Source organism: Scophthalmus maximus, chromosome 13 (genome assembly GCF_022379125.1).
Source record: "Scophthalmus maximus strain ysfricsl-2021 chromosome 13, ASM2237912v1, whole genome shotgun sequence".
NCBI lineage: Eukaryota > Metazoa > Chordata > Actinopteri > Pleuronectiformes > Scophthalmidae > Scophthalmus > Scophthalmus maximus.
Window position 1 is genome coordinate 2,320,984 of NC_061527.1, and position 13,010 is coordinate 2,333,993.

The following is a 13,010-nucleotide window of genomic DNA, read 5'->3' on the forward strand; positions in this document are numbered from 1 at the left end:
CATACACACATACACACATAGGCGTAGCACTGGGGGGAAAGAGGGACAGAAAAATCTGGACCCCAATTATTTTTTTTGTTATTAGTGTTTTCTAAGTAATTTGTGTCATAACATAAATAAAAAAATTGTCTGAATACATTGGTTGAGAGACTGAACTATGTATATTTACAGAGACTGCTCATGTATAGGGCCCGGAATTTGGTGCTACATCCCTCTCTCTCACACACACACACACACACACACACACACACACACACACACACACACACACACACACACACACACACACACACACACACACACACACACACACACACACACACACACACACACACAACGCTTCAGGCTAACATGAACTGCAACAACCTTGCACTTATTGTATAATCCTTTTGACGACTGTTTGGGTTTTTTTTGTTTTGTTTTGTTTTGTCTTGTAAAATGTTTCAATAAAGCTGATCTATATTTTAGGCTACACGCAGACTTCTGTTCCTTCCACTGTGTCTGGAATGTGGATAAGATTTTTCATTTTGTATTTCACAAAAGAGAAAGAGGTGAAGTTGAGCCTGACTGTGGTAGAAACACACGTCACAGTTTCATTCATCACATCGGACCATTTACACATTTACAGTCAATGCAGCATTCACAGATTTTTGGAGGAACTTGTACTTTGAGCTTTTACGTTTTCTGGTAACTTTGTGCTTGAACTCCACTGCGTTTATGTTATCGACAGATTAACATTGAACGTTCTGTCCAAACCTATATAATAATCTTATTATGGATTATGGATTATGGATTAAACTCAACAGTGTGGAGTTGTTACACTTAGAAAAACTTAGAACTTAAAACAGCTTCAACATTGAACTGCAGCTGACAACACATCAGTGATTGTGAAGAAATAATATTAAATATGAAGTAGTGTAACTCTGACCCTGGTGCATTTTGTCAATATTTTAGTACTTTTACTTCAGCGAGGACCTGCATCATTATGAAGTATTTATATTTAATGCTGCTATTTCTGCTCAATTAAAGCATCTGAATCTCTCTTCTGCCACTGATGGTCAGGTTTTAACATTGTGATTCTCATGCAGATGCAAATACACGATATGATCGCATCCAAAGTTGTTTGATTGAATGTGGTTTTTGCAGTTGAAGAAAGATTTTCATCCTCGAATTCATGAGGTTTGACGGTGAACTTTGCACAACGTCAACAGGTTTTGTCTCAGCGTGCGGCTTGTGATGTGACACGGCTGTTGCAAAAAAGAGTATTTACATCCTTCGATTCCGTAAAAGCAGCAACAACGGAACAAGGAGCAAATCAAATCCCTGCCGTTTAAAGATAAACAACACATTTTAAAAAGGATAATGAGGAAGGTGAGGTTTAAAAAGATCAAAGATAAAAGAAATATAATGCAGCAAAATGCCCTCTGGTCAGTGTGATATGATGATGTGCTTGTGAATCACATGGATGATGTGAACACAGATTGATGGAACTGTGAACAGCACTTTGAAGATTTAAATGTTTGAAGCAGAGTTTGATTTTAGGCTCATATAGATCATGTTCATATAAATCATATAAACATGATTTAAATTCATGTTATCAGCTGCTTGTTTGTTTTTGTGTGTGAGATTTTACTCTGCAAAGAAACCGTGGCGTAAGAAGGGAAACTGAAGTATGAAGAAGTACAAGCAGGAAACGCTGGAGTAGAACATTTGTGCAGATGTTCTCAGTCCCTTTCCACAACGTGAAGAAAAGTGGACGAAGTCTCGCTGAAGCACTTCCCCCGGACGTCGCCGTGTCCAGTTGGACGACGGCTTGAAAGAAAAAGATTTGGAACCTCCTTGAAATATACTCGAGTTCATGTCAGTTTTCATACTTGCAACGTTGGACATCCGCCTCGGTCTGTACAGTGTCTGTACATGTGGACGTCCGGGGGCTGCGAAGCATTCTGAGGACGGCCTGCGTCTCTGGAAAGAAGACAACAGCAGCAGTGAGGTATTTATAGAAGCGGTAAACAGATCAGAGCTGCCTCATCACACACACACACACACACACACACACACACACAGAAGGACTCCAGGTTTTTGTCTTCATGGGTGTTTTGGGAGGGGTCATGAGTCACATCCCTCAGGACCTCATCAGGACACTTACATCCCAAGAGCATCTCCAATAGAAGCATCTTTGTTTCCACGGGGATGTTTTTAATATCACACAGTCTTTTCCTCTGAGCAAAGATCCAGAGCCACTTCTTCTCTTCTTTTTTTTTTTAAAGGATTTTTAAAAATCATGTTTTCACGTGTCACAGTTCACATCTGACTCGAACAAAGAGCCACGTGTGCTGAAGCAGAGAGGAGGAAAAAAGATCTGGCAGCGAATCGCAGCACAGCTTCTTCTTCTGCCCTTTTAACGTCCTGGTTGTTTACAGCTCGTGGGTCGAGAGTCAGATCCAGAATCCGTGTCAGGTAAACACACGGTTCTGCTGAAGTGGCCTCTCCCTCTGAGCTACAACACACGACCCATGTGCAGACGAGGGAAGAGGAGCAGCAGCAGCATCTCTCTGGCTGAAATAGTTTGTCGGCTGCATAATTTGTGTGAAGTCATAGTGAAGTCACAGTTTTTTAATTTCCTGGATGCAACATTCCGCGATGAGGAGTCACAAGAACTGGTCCTGCAGCAGCAGCAGCAGCTGGATTTTCCATGACATGGAATTTTTCGGGGTACTTTCAATATAGTGGAGTGCTGCGCCATCTAGTGGCTGAGAGAGTTAACACACAGCTCAGTGCTCTGAGGAGCAAAAACCTGGATTTACTAATAGTTGTATTCCATCCATCTTTATCCATGCAAGGGTCGCGGTCGCGGTGGGGGGGGGGGGCTGGAGCCAATCCCAGCTGACATTGGGCGAGAGGCGGGGTTCAGGTCTCCAGCCTATCACAGGGCCACATACAGAGACAGACAACCATTCACTCTCACATTCACACCTACGGTCAATTTAGAGTCTCAATGAACCTGACCCCATTCTACATGTCTCTGGACTGTGGGAGGAAGCCGGAGAACCCGGAGAGAACCCATTCATACACGGGGAGAACATGCAAACTGCAGGTTGGTTTGAACCGGGACTCGAACCCAGAACCTTCTTGCTGTGAGGCGAAGGTGCGGACCACTACGCCACCGTGCAGCCCTCAACAGTTGTATTATTGTGCATGAACAATAAAAATGTGCCTTAGGTAAAAAAAAACTCATGTATGTGCTTCATGATTAAAATGTAGGGATTAAACGTACAGTGATTTACAGTTAAGTACATGAACTATTTGCAAACATGACGTTTTTGACAACTCAGCCTGTTTGACAAGTAAATGTAGAAGAGACGACGAGGCAAAGCAAACATTTAGTCACTTAGACAGTGAACTAAAGGAAAAGTTATGAAATCATTCAGAATTAGAGTTTAAGGGACCATTTTCAGCCAGGTCTGTAGTTTGACCATTTTGGTTTAGATTTAAACATCCACATGTCTTTGATGATCGCCTGACTCTTTCCTCTCGTGTCACCACAAGGTTGTCATTTTTGATTGAGAGTGAAATGTGTCACCAACTATCCATAGGTTGCCATGAAATGTGGTAACCATATTCATGTTCCCCACAGGTTGAACTGTAATAGCTTCATTGGTGTTTTACAGCACATGACAGCTCCAAAAAGTCATCACGATCGCCACCTGGTGGCCAGCTGCAGTACATGTCAGAGCCCCTCCATGTCAGCTGATGGACCAAACAGAAGTAGACGTTAAATAAATGTTTTGAATGTTTTCCAAAGTTGGTTTCTGTTATTTGAGGCAGTTCTTATCACCCTGATGTTTGTGTCAAGTGCTCATGATTCTCGTCAGTTTGGTTTTGATCAGTTATTAGATGATGAAAACGGGGTTAGAGACGTCACGATCGACAGCTGTGATTGGTCGGGCGGATGAATTGGAGGGAACTCGATGCTGAGGCTCCGCGATCACTTTTTTAAAGTTTAATTTGAAATGTTTTAACCTTTATTCACTGAGCTGCTAATAAACCTGTTAGCATACAGACAAACAGATGGACTGACTAAAAAGGCTCAAATCTTCAGTCACAGAACTTTCTTGGGATGAACAGAGATGATGCTGATATTATCAAATTAAAATATGTAACTGGTCTGACAAATAAATAGCTAGCAAAATGAGCATTAACATTTATAACACGTTAGCATGTTAAAGCCAATATGCTAATATTCTTACACATTACGTATTGGCCATATTTCATTGGCATTTTAGCTTCAACTGCGAATATATCGACACCGATTTAGCCCCTAGCATGTTAGCATGCATGCTAACATTTGGGACCACGCATTTCTGAAACAAGTCGCGGACGTGGTGATGTTTTGTGGGGAGACTGTGTCGACAAACTACAATGTTTACATGTGATTTTTATTTAAAACATATCAGGACTGACTAAACTAACTATTATTAACTAAATACCTCTGTGATCAGAGTCAGAATCAGAAATACTGTATTGATCCGCCTCACCAACCACGAATATGGTTATTATCACTATTACTATTATCCATTATTATTGGCCATCTTGTTTTTGTTGTGGGTTTAAAATATATGTAATTGATTATTACTTTTTTAAATGTTCGAAATAAAGTTTATTCTATTCTAGAATAGAAAATAATATATAACAACCTGGAGAATAGAAATGAAATTACACTACTCCATATATGTATATGTGTTTGTGTATGTATGTGTGTGTGTGTTTGTGTGTGTGTGTGTGTGTGTTTGTGTGTGTGCGTGTGTGTGTGTGTGTGTGTGTGCGTGTGTTTGTGTGTGTGTGTGTGTGTGTGTGTGTGTGTGTTTGTGTGTGTGCGTGTGTGTGCGTAAAGAATCCCAATAAGGAAATGTTGAATATGTATAATACAGTATATATATAACGTGTGAAAAATATAGGTTTGAAAAGATTAGTATAGAAAATAAGTAAGTTAAGATTAAAGTAATATAGATTAAGAGTAAATGTTCAAAATGTGCAGTACATGTGCAGTGATAATCCTTCTGATCATATTATGTTGTTCATTGCGAACAATATATTTAATTGTGTAGATGATGTGAAGGTTTTTCATATTTAGTGTCTTGAGGATTTTAATGATGTTGCATTTTGATTCCAAAATAAAATCTGAGACTTTAATTTTTCTTTACTTTGCTAATTTTAGACGTGGGTAAATAAAACAAAAACCAAAAACATGTAAAAGCAAAGTTCACTGTTCAGGTTATGAAACTTAATAATGAAATTCAGAACTAAAGGCTTTTAGTCTCTTGCTGTATATATGGACAAATACAGTCTGACGTTTCCATGGAGCCACTGTAGAAGCAGTTCAGTGAACATGAGCTGAGGCAAAAGATCTAAAATATGTATCTTAATCTTGATTTCATCCGAAGGGAAGCAGTCGAGGGCCGATAAGACTGTTCGTGCGTCGTCATCATCAGGTCGTTCATGGAGACCTGATCAATGTTCAGGAAGTCGTCTCGTCATTTCATCTTTCTTCAGTTGGAGATGTTTCATCCTCCGTCTGTCTGCTCTTAAAAACACAGTTGTGGGATGTAAAAGACCTTGAGAGCAGCTTCAGCCTCCTCCCAACCAGGAGGAACCAAAGGGCAGATGAATGTGTTGCACACGGATGATTGGCAGCTATTTATTTGAGAACCAATTCCAATGTGCTTCTTTAGGGGCGCGTGACTTCTGAGGTCCTGGGATATTTTGGAAATCTGTCTGCGTTTAACTAGGCAACTAATGTAAACGGTCGACTGACACCAGGGAAGGGAACAGCCGAGGAGTTCACCACTCGATCCCTCAGGAGGGGAAACTTCAGGAGGGGAGGCCAGGAGCCCACCAGGAAAAATAGAAATCTATTATTATTATTTTCATTATTGTTGTTGTTGTTGTTGTTGTTGTTGTTTTTTGCTCATACAATCCTGGTTCTCCCTGATGGTGGTGCATGTGCGTCACCGTGACAGCAGAGGGCGCTGTGCTACTACTTATTGACAGTGGTTTGTGTAATGTGTAATAACAGGACTCACACACTTGAGGGATCACTGGAGGCAACACAGACGTTCAAGGATGATGATGACGATGATGACGACGATGATGACGATGATGATGCCTAGAAAAAAAAACATAAATAAAGTGAGTTTTGCATCACTGACCTACGATGTGACCTCACTCTCCATCAAATTCATGGACATGTTGCTTTGTTTCATTTTTTCATTGTATTCTTTGAAATGAGCCCATAAATAAAGTGAATTATTATTATTAATATTAATAATGAGTGAAATTAAAAACCGGTTTCGATCCGTTCGACTGTAGGAAATGATGCACGTTTGCCATAAAACACAACACCAATCCTTCATTGATTACAAATTGGATAATTGTTCAACAATGTCCAGTGATTTACAGCACAGTTGTGTCTGACTGTCCGATACTGGACCATCGTGTTCAACACATTATGTTGTTGGTCAGGAATTTAATAGGCTACATATTTGAGGAGGAGTCAGATCCTCTGAAGACAATTCTTCAGTGGTGATCTGTGAAAGTTTGTTGTGTTTGTTGAAATGTTGTTGTAGTCTGACCCTCAGAGCCTCCGTAGTTTACTGTAGAGGTGTTAATGTGCTGAAGATGTTTTTATGCGTTGAGCCTAAAATTTATAATATTTTGCTTTTGTAACTGTCTGTTGGGGATGAGATGTTGGGGGAAGAAGGATTTACTTAATGTTTTGTTAATTGTTTAATGCCTTAAAGCTCATATTTCATTAAAATGTCTTAGGACTCCAAATATTCAATCCCTCTTATGTAAATGACTCTGAACTGCCATGTTTTATTGACTTTTAATATTTCCTCTTAATGCATTTCCTTGCTTTTGTGAGTCACTGTCATTTGCTTTGTGTCTGAAAGATGATTCTAATAGATTCTAAATAAATAGCAGCAGAGTCTTGAGTCTTTTTTACAATCTATTTATTATGAATGTTTGCATTATATATAATGTGTGTTTGTATGTGTGTGTGTGCGTGCTTGTGTGTTTTTATTAGTTTTTGTTTTGTTGTTTTAGTTTTGTGCAATAAGACATTTTTTTAATATGTTGTTATTGTATTTTTATGTTGTGGAAACGAGATGGGTTCATCTCAAGGGGTTATTCCCCTTGAAATAATATATATTTTAATTTATTTATATGTTTTTTTTTATATACTGAGAGAACGATGTGCAGCCATCGTGCACGTTCACTCTCAGACCACTGGGGGGCAGGAGTGTGTCGCACGTTGGGAGAAGACGTTGCCTTCAGGTGTTTCTGCTCAGAACTAATCCAGTTCAAATATAATTACATTTTCCTCACCAGTAATTGATAGCAATAAAAAAAAACATCACTGGAATATTTCTGTAATAATAAACAAAAGTTTTTTTTTCTTTTTTCATTTGGTTCAAAGATGTTGTTGCTTTTCTCTGAAGTGTGAAGATGAGACAGACAAAGGGACATAACGAGTTCATCCTGTTAACACTGTAATTCTCATGAACACAAAACGTCCAACGCCTGTTTATAATTATCATGGATATATTTAAAAAGTCGCTCCTCTTATTAAGTGTGAGAACGTGGTGAGTTACCTCCGGGACGCCGGTCAGCGGCGGGACCAGAGCCTCGGTGGGTCCCGGCTTGTCAGCAGGGGTCACTGGTCAGTCACGGCCGCAGCGGAGGGCTCACAGGCCCGGGACCTCACAGGTGACAGTCCGGCCTCCTCCTCCTCTTCCTCCTCCTCTTCCTCCTCCTCCTCCTCCTCCTCCTCCTCTTCCTCCCGCGGTGCCATACATGCAAATCCCAGAACAAAGACCTGAGTGGAAACACACAGGTGAGACATGAACTCTGTCACTGATCATCAGCTTCTCTTTTCTCTTCTCTTGTAACTTTATTAATGAATAATAATCCTGATGGAGATGTTTTGTTTCTCCTCCTCTGAACTGTGTCTATAAAACGTTTCATTCTCGAGTTATTCAGTTTATTGAATTCGATATCTTCTATGAATTCCATGTTTTACTCTCTGTTGTGACTTTTATTAAATTGCATATTTGTGATTGAACAGCCCTGTACGAGCTCTCCCACCATGTTGACGTCACCGTGGCTCAGTTCTGTCGATGAACAGGTTCGTGGAACGTTTTTTCGTTTTGGATTATTTTTGTGGATTTTTCTTTGAAAAGGAATATTCAGAAGAAGATGTTAAATCAGGTGAAATCTGATTAAAACTGCTCAAACTTGAACGAGAGACGAGGATACGTCACGTATTTGTTTTTCAAAAAAAATCTTCTATTATTTGCTTTATACAAACACTTAATAAATTACTCGTCTTTGCTGATTTCATACCAGATCCACATGTTACAACATGAAATAGCATGTTATGAATAAAACCACTTGAACAAAACAGGTCTCCCCTGCGGGGCTGCGTCATGATTTTTATATTTAAACGCCAAAACCATTAATATGAAGCAAACGAGCATGTTTCCATCTTAGACTCAATATTGTAATTTATGTTTAAAGCCAATGGGGAGGAATCTGTCATTTGAAATATTACAGAATCAATAAAATGTAAAATATCTGTAGAAAAGCATCTAAAATGAAAACAGCATCGCCAGAAGATATAAATAAAAGGATAAATGTGTCGTGGTCGTTAATGTGTCTTGTTATTCTATTCGAATTTTCTCATATTTTTATGATACACACTTATAAAATAACAGTTTCCTTTAATGTCTCCATCTTCGTGATGTTTCCAACGAGCTGCAGTGAAAACACACTTCACACATGTTGTTTTTACTGTACTTCTTTGGGAATCCACACACTTTCCTCCGGGACTTTGAAGGAGGCCGTTTGACACCAGCAGGGTCGCGTGAGTGTGAAACACATTTGGAGGAACTTCAAATTTGAAAAAAAAGAAAGGAAAAAAGATGCCACCTCCTCGAGGCCTCGGCGGCCGTTTTCTCACCCGGCTCGACCAAATGATCTCCATTCCACCTCTAATTAGTGTGTCCTCACACACGCACACACACACACACACACACGCACACACACACAAACACACACACACACACCGCGGGGGGGGGGGGGTCTCTCTTTCATGTGTGTCCATCTGTTTATTCAGTGGCTCAACGCGCAGCTGATGAGAGTTTCTCTCTCGCAGCTCACTTTGCATTCCTATAATCGGTTAATACCTCGGCTCTAATTACAGGGTTCAGCAACGCAACTATACCTTCAGAACACACACGTGAACTTACCGGACAAAAGCAACGGAATCCCATCAGGCCTTGTGGCCAAGAGAGAAAAACAGAGAAAGTGTCTTTTCCTTTTTGGATCGTTTCCTACTTTTACGCACAATAAGCTTTGATATTCCAGAGGTGGAGATGGAGATGACCTCCCCCTCTCCATACTTTGAGACCATGGTAATCTCACATCCCACATTTTCAAATACATTCTCCTTCACAGTGAAGCTCTCATAAAGAGTCAATGTCTTAAGTGGAAGTCATTAAGTGCCTTTTTTCAGCAATTTGTGCGCACGGCAACACCCGTAAGAGCCTTTTAATAACTCATGTTAGAGCCGAGGAGGAGGAGGAGGAGGAGGAGGAGGAAGAGGAGGAGAGGGGGGGGGGGGGGGGGGGGGGGAGTAACTTTTATCGCCATGCAGCTTTTCCACAGGTTCACTTCTCGGCCTCCTCCAATCGGATGGTGTAGCCGCATATTCTGGGAGGAGCAGCCGCAGCAGCCAAAAGCCAACACGCAAAAAATGTGAAGGGTGAAGTAAAAAAGAAAAGAAAAAAGAAAAGAAGTCGCTCGCCGTGTAGAGTCGCTCGCGCTCCTCCGGCTTCACTTTTTCAAGCCTCCTCAGATTTTACCCGAATGCTCAGTGGTGCTGCAGCAGCGCGCGCTCTCTCCGCTCCACCGTGGCGAGCTGTGGCTTGAGAGACAAAACCCCCCAAAGGCACCAGAGGAACCAAGAAGGAGAAGAAGCAGAAGAAGAAGCAGAAGAAGAAGAAGAAGAAGAGGAGGAGAGGAACCGGAGCCGCAGCTGAGAGAGAGACGGCGAAGTTTCTTTGGAGGGAAGCGAGAGTTTGGGGAGGTTTTTACGCACTGCGCCAGGATGCAGGCGCGCTACTCCGTCTCCAGCCCCAACTCGCTGGGAGTTGTGCCGTACATCAGCAGCGACCAGGGCTACTACCGGGCCGGCGGCGGATACACCGGGATGCCCGCGCCCATGAGCATGTACTCGCACGCGGCGCACGACCAGTACCCGGCCAGCATGGCCCGGGCGTACGGGCCGTACACGCCGCAGCACCAGCCGAAGGACATGGTGAAGCCGCCGTACAGCTACATCGCGCTCATCACCATGGCGATCCAGAACTCGCCGGAGAAGAAGATCACCCTGAACGGGATTTATCAGTTCATCATGGAGCGGTTCCCCTTCTACCGGGACAACAAGCAGGGCTGGCAGAACAGCATACGGCACAACCTGTCGCTGAACGAGTGCTTCGTCAAAGTGCCCCGGGACGACAAGAAGCCCGGTAAGGGCAGCTACTGGACCCTGGACCCGGACTCCTACAACATGTTCGAGAACGGCAGCTTCCTGCGGCGCCGGCGGAGGTTCAAGAAGAAGGACGTGCAGAAGGACAAGGACGAGCGCCAGGGCAAGGAGCCCTCGTCCCGCACCCCGGGCCGCGAGCAGGAGCCGCCGGCGCAGGGCTCGCAGCCGGTGAGGATCCAGGATATAAAGACGGAGAACGGGACGTCCACGCCGCCGCAGGCCGCGTCCCCGAGCGCCGTGCCCAAGATCGAGAGCCCCGACAGCAGCAGCAGCAGCATGTCGACGGGCAGCCCGCACAGCGTGCCCTCCAGCCGGTCACTCAGCATGGACGGACCCGAGCAGCAGCACCAGCAGCAGCAGCAGCAGCAGCAGCAGCAGCAGCAGCACCACGGCCAGGCCCCGGCGCAGGGCTTCAGCGTGGACAACATCATGACCTCCCTGCGGGGATCTCCGCAGGCCGAGCTCTCGTCGCCTCTCGTCGCCTCCTCCCGGACAGGTATCACCCCGTCGCTGTCGCTCAACTACTCCCCGAACCAGACGTCCGCGTACAACTCGCCGACCTGCGGCCAGAACTCCAGCGCCACGTACCACTGCAACATGCAGGCGATGAGCCTGTACGCGGGGGAGCGGCCGGCCGCCGGCGGCCACCTGGCGCCAAGCGCCGCGGTGGACGAGCCGCTGCCCGACTACTGCATCACCGCGACCGCCGCGTCGCCGCTCGGCCACGGCAACGCGAGCCAGGCGGGCCAGGAGGGCGGCGGCGGCCACCACCACGCGCACCAGGGCCGGCTCGCGTCCTGGTACGGGGACCTGAGCCACCTGAGCCCCGGTTACCCGGCGCAGCAGCAGAACTTCCACTCGGTGCGGGAGATGTTCGAGTCCCAGCGGATCGGGCTCAACGGCTCCCCGGTGAACGGGAATAACAGCTGTCAGATGGCCTTCCCGTCCGGCCAGTCCCTGTACCGCACCTCGGGAGCTTTTGTTTATGACTGCAGCAAATTCTGAAGACATAACACAGATGATTTTTTTTTTTTTTTTTTTTTTAAATGAACAACTCTTAATATATATTTTCTATATATTATTTTTTTCTACTCTTGGTCTTTTGACCCACACTCCGAATGGACTTCAGAGATTTTTTTCTTTTTTTTTTCTGTCGAGGCCAAAAACGACACGTAAGTTTTTCTTCCCTCTCACTTTGAGAATTGTTTTTTTTAATTTTTTTTTTTAATGAAAATGACTCAAAACACCAGCGAGCTCCTTATGACTACAGACTGTAAATTATAGCCTAATATAGTAATTTATTTTTCAGGAAAAAAAGGGGGGGAGTGGTTGGATTATTGAGAGGACCAAACACTTCTCCAGTTTGTTTTTTTTTCTTTATCGCTGCAATTTTAATATCGTCCCAGTTCTTGTATAGAAACAGAGGAGGAACCTGTTGTAGCTCATACTGACTTATTCTATTCATCTTGTCTTATTTGTTTTACAAAAAAACAACATATTTTGAAGGCATTACATTTGTTTCTGTAATAAAGTGCCGTCTATTTGATTTTAATTCGAGTGGTTTATTAGCAAAGGTAACAGAGAACAAAAAAAGAAAAGAAAAGATGTTTGAAAATTGAACGGCAGATTTTGAAGATTTGATTTGAGGCAAAAATGTGTTTTGATATTCTGCCCTTTTGAAATGTATTTATTGAATTATGGCAACTGCAAAAATCGAAATTATTTTATTTCCACGCGTGGAGCGTGTAGTTATAGTGTCGTCACACCTCCACCTCGACTTCTAATGATCATTATCAGGATTTTTCAACGTGTGAAAGAAAAAGAAAGTATATCAGACAATAACTGAAGGTAAATATGATGATGTGGTTCAATAAGGAATATTATTTTTCCAAGTTCTGAGGGTGTGTGCGTCCTGCTCAGAGGCCCAGAAATAACCGAGTGTTGGAGGTGAAGCTGATTTATAATTATTTTCTTTTTTTTAATAACTTCCACTCTGACGGGCCGCAGCTCGACGTTCAGTCCCCGGGCAGTAAAATGAACTCCCCACCGAAGGTTCCTCGTCAGCAAAAACAAATCGGTCATTACAAAGTGAGCAGGCAAAGTGTGTGTGTGTGTGTGTGTGTGTGTGTGTGTGCGTGTGCGTGTGTGTGTACGGTACAGACGAGTTGTGTGAGTCTCCAGAGGACCGGACAGTGACGGTGGTGCTGCTGCGGCAGGATGAGCTCGGTGTGGCCGGGTGATGGTGATGGTTGTGATGGTGATGGTTGTGATGGTGATGGTTGTGATGGTGATGGTGGTGATGATGAAGATGATGATGATGATGATGATGATGGTGATGATGATGGTGATGATGTGAGACTGCAGCCTCCAGCAGCAGCACGTGGCCTGTACGGTCCGA

The 13,010-nt window shown here is 43.5% G+C and overlaps 1 protein-coding gene across 1 annotated transcript; it reads left to right on the forward strand.

The window, feature by feature from the left end:
- Window positions 1-9,752: 9,752 nt before the first annotated feature.
- Window positions 9,753-12,164, forward strand: LOC118318701 (forkhead box C1-A-like). The gene has a single exon (XM_035648615.2). It carries the CDS (start codon window positions 10,172-10,174, stop codon window positions 11,615-11,617), a length of 1,446 nt encoding a protein of 481 aa, XP_035504508.2. The 5' UTR covers window positions 9,753-10,171; the 3' UTR covers window positions 11,618-12,164.
- The last annotated feature ends 846 nt before the right edge of the window (window positions 12,165-13,010 follow it).

Bases quoted from the DNA above. Each gene is read 5' to 3' on its own strand.
- LOC118318701 (XM_035648615.2), top strand. From the start codon at position 10,172: ATGCAGGCGCGCTACTCCGTCTCCAGCCCCAACTCGCTGGGAGTTGTG.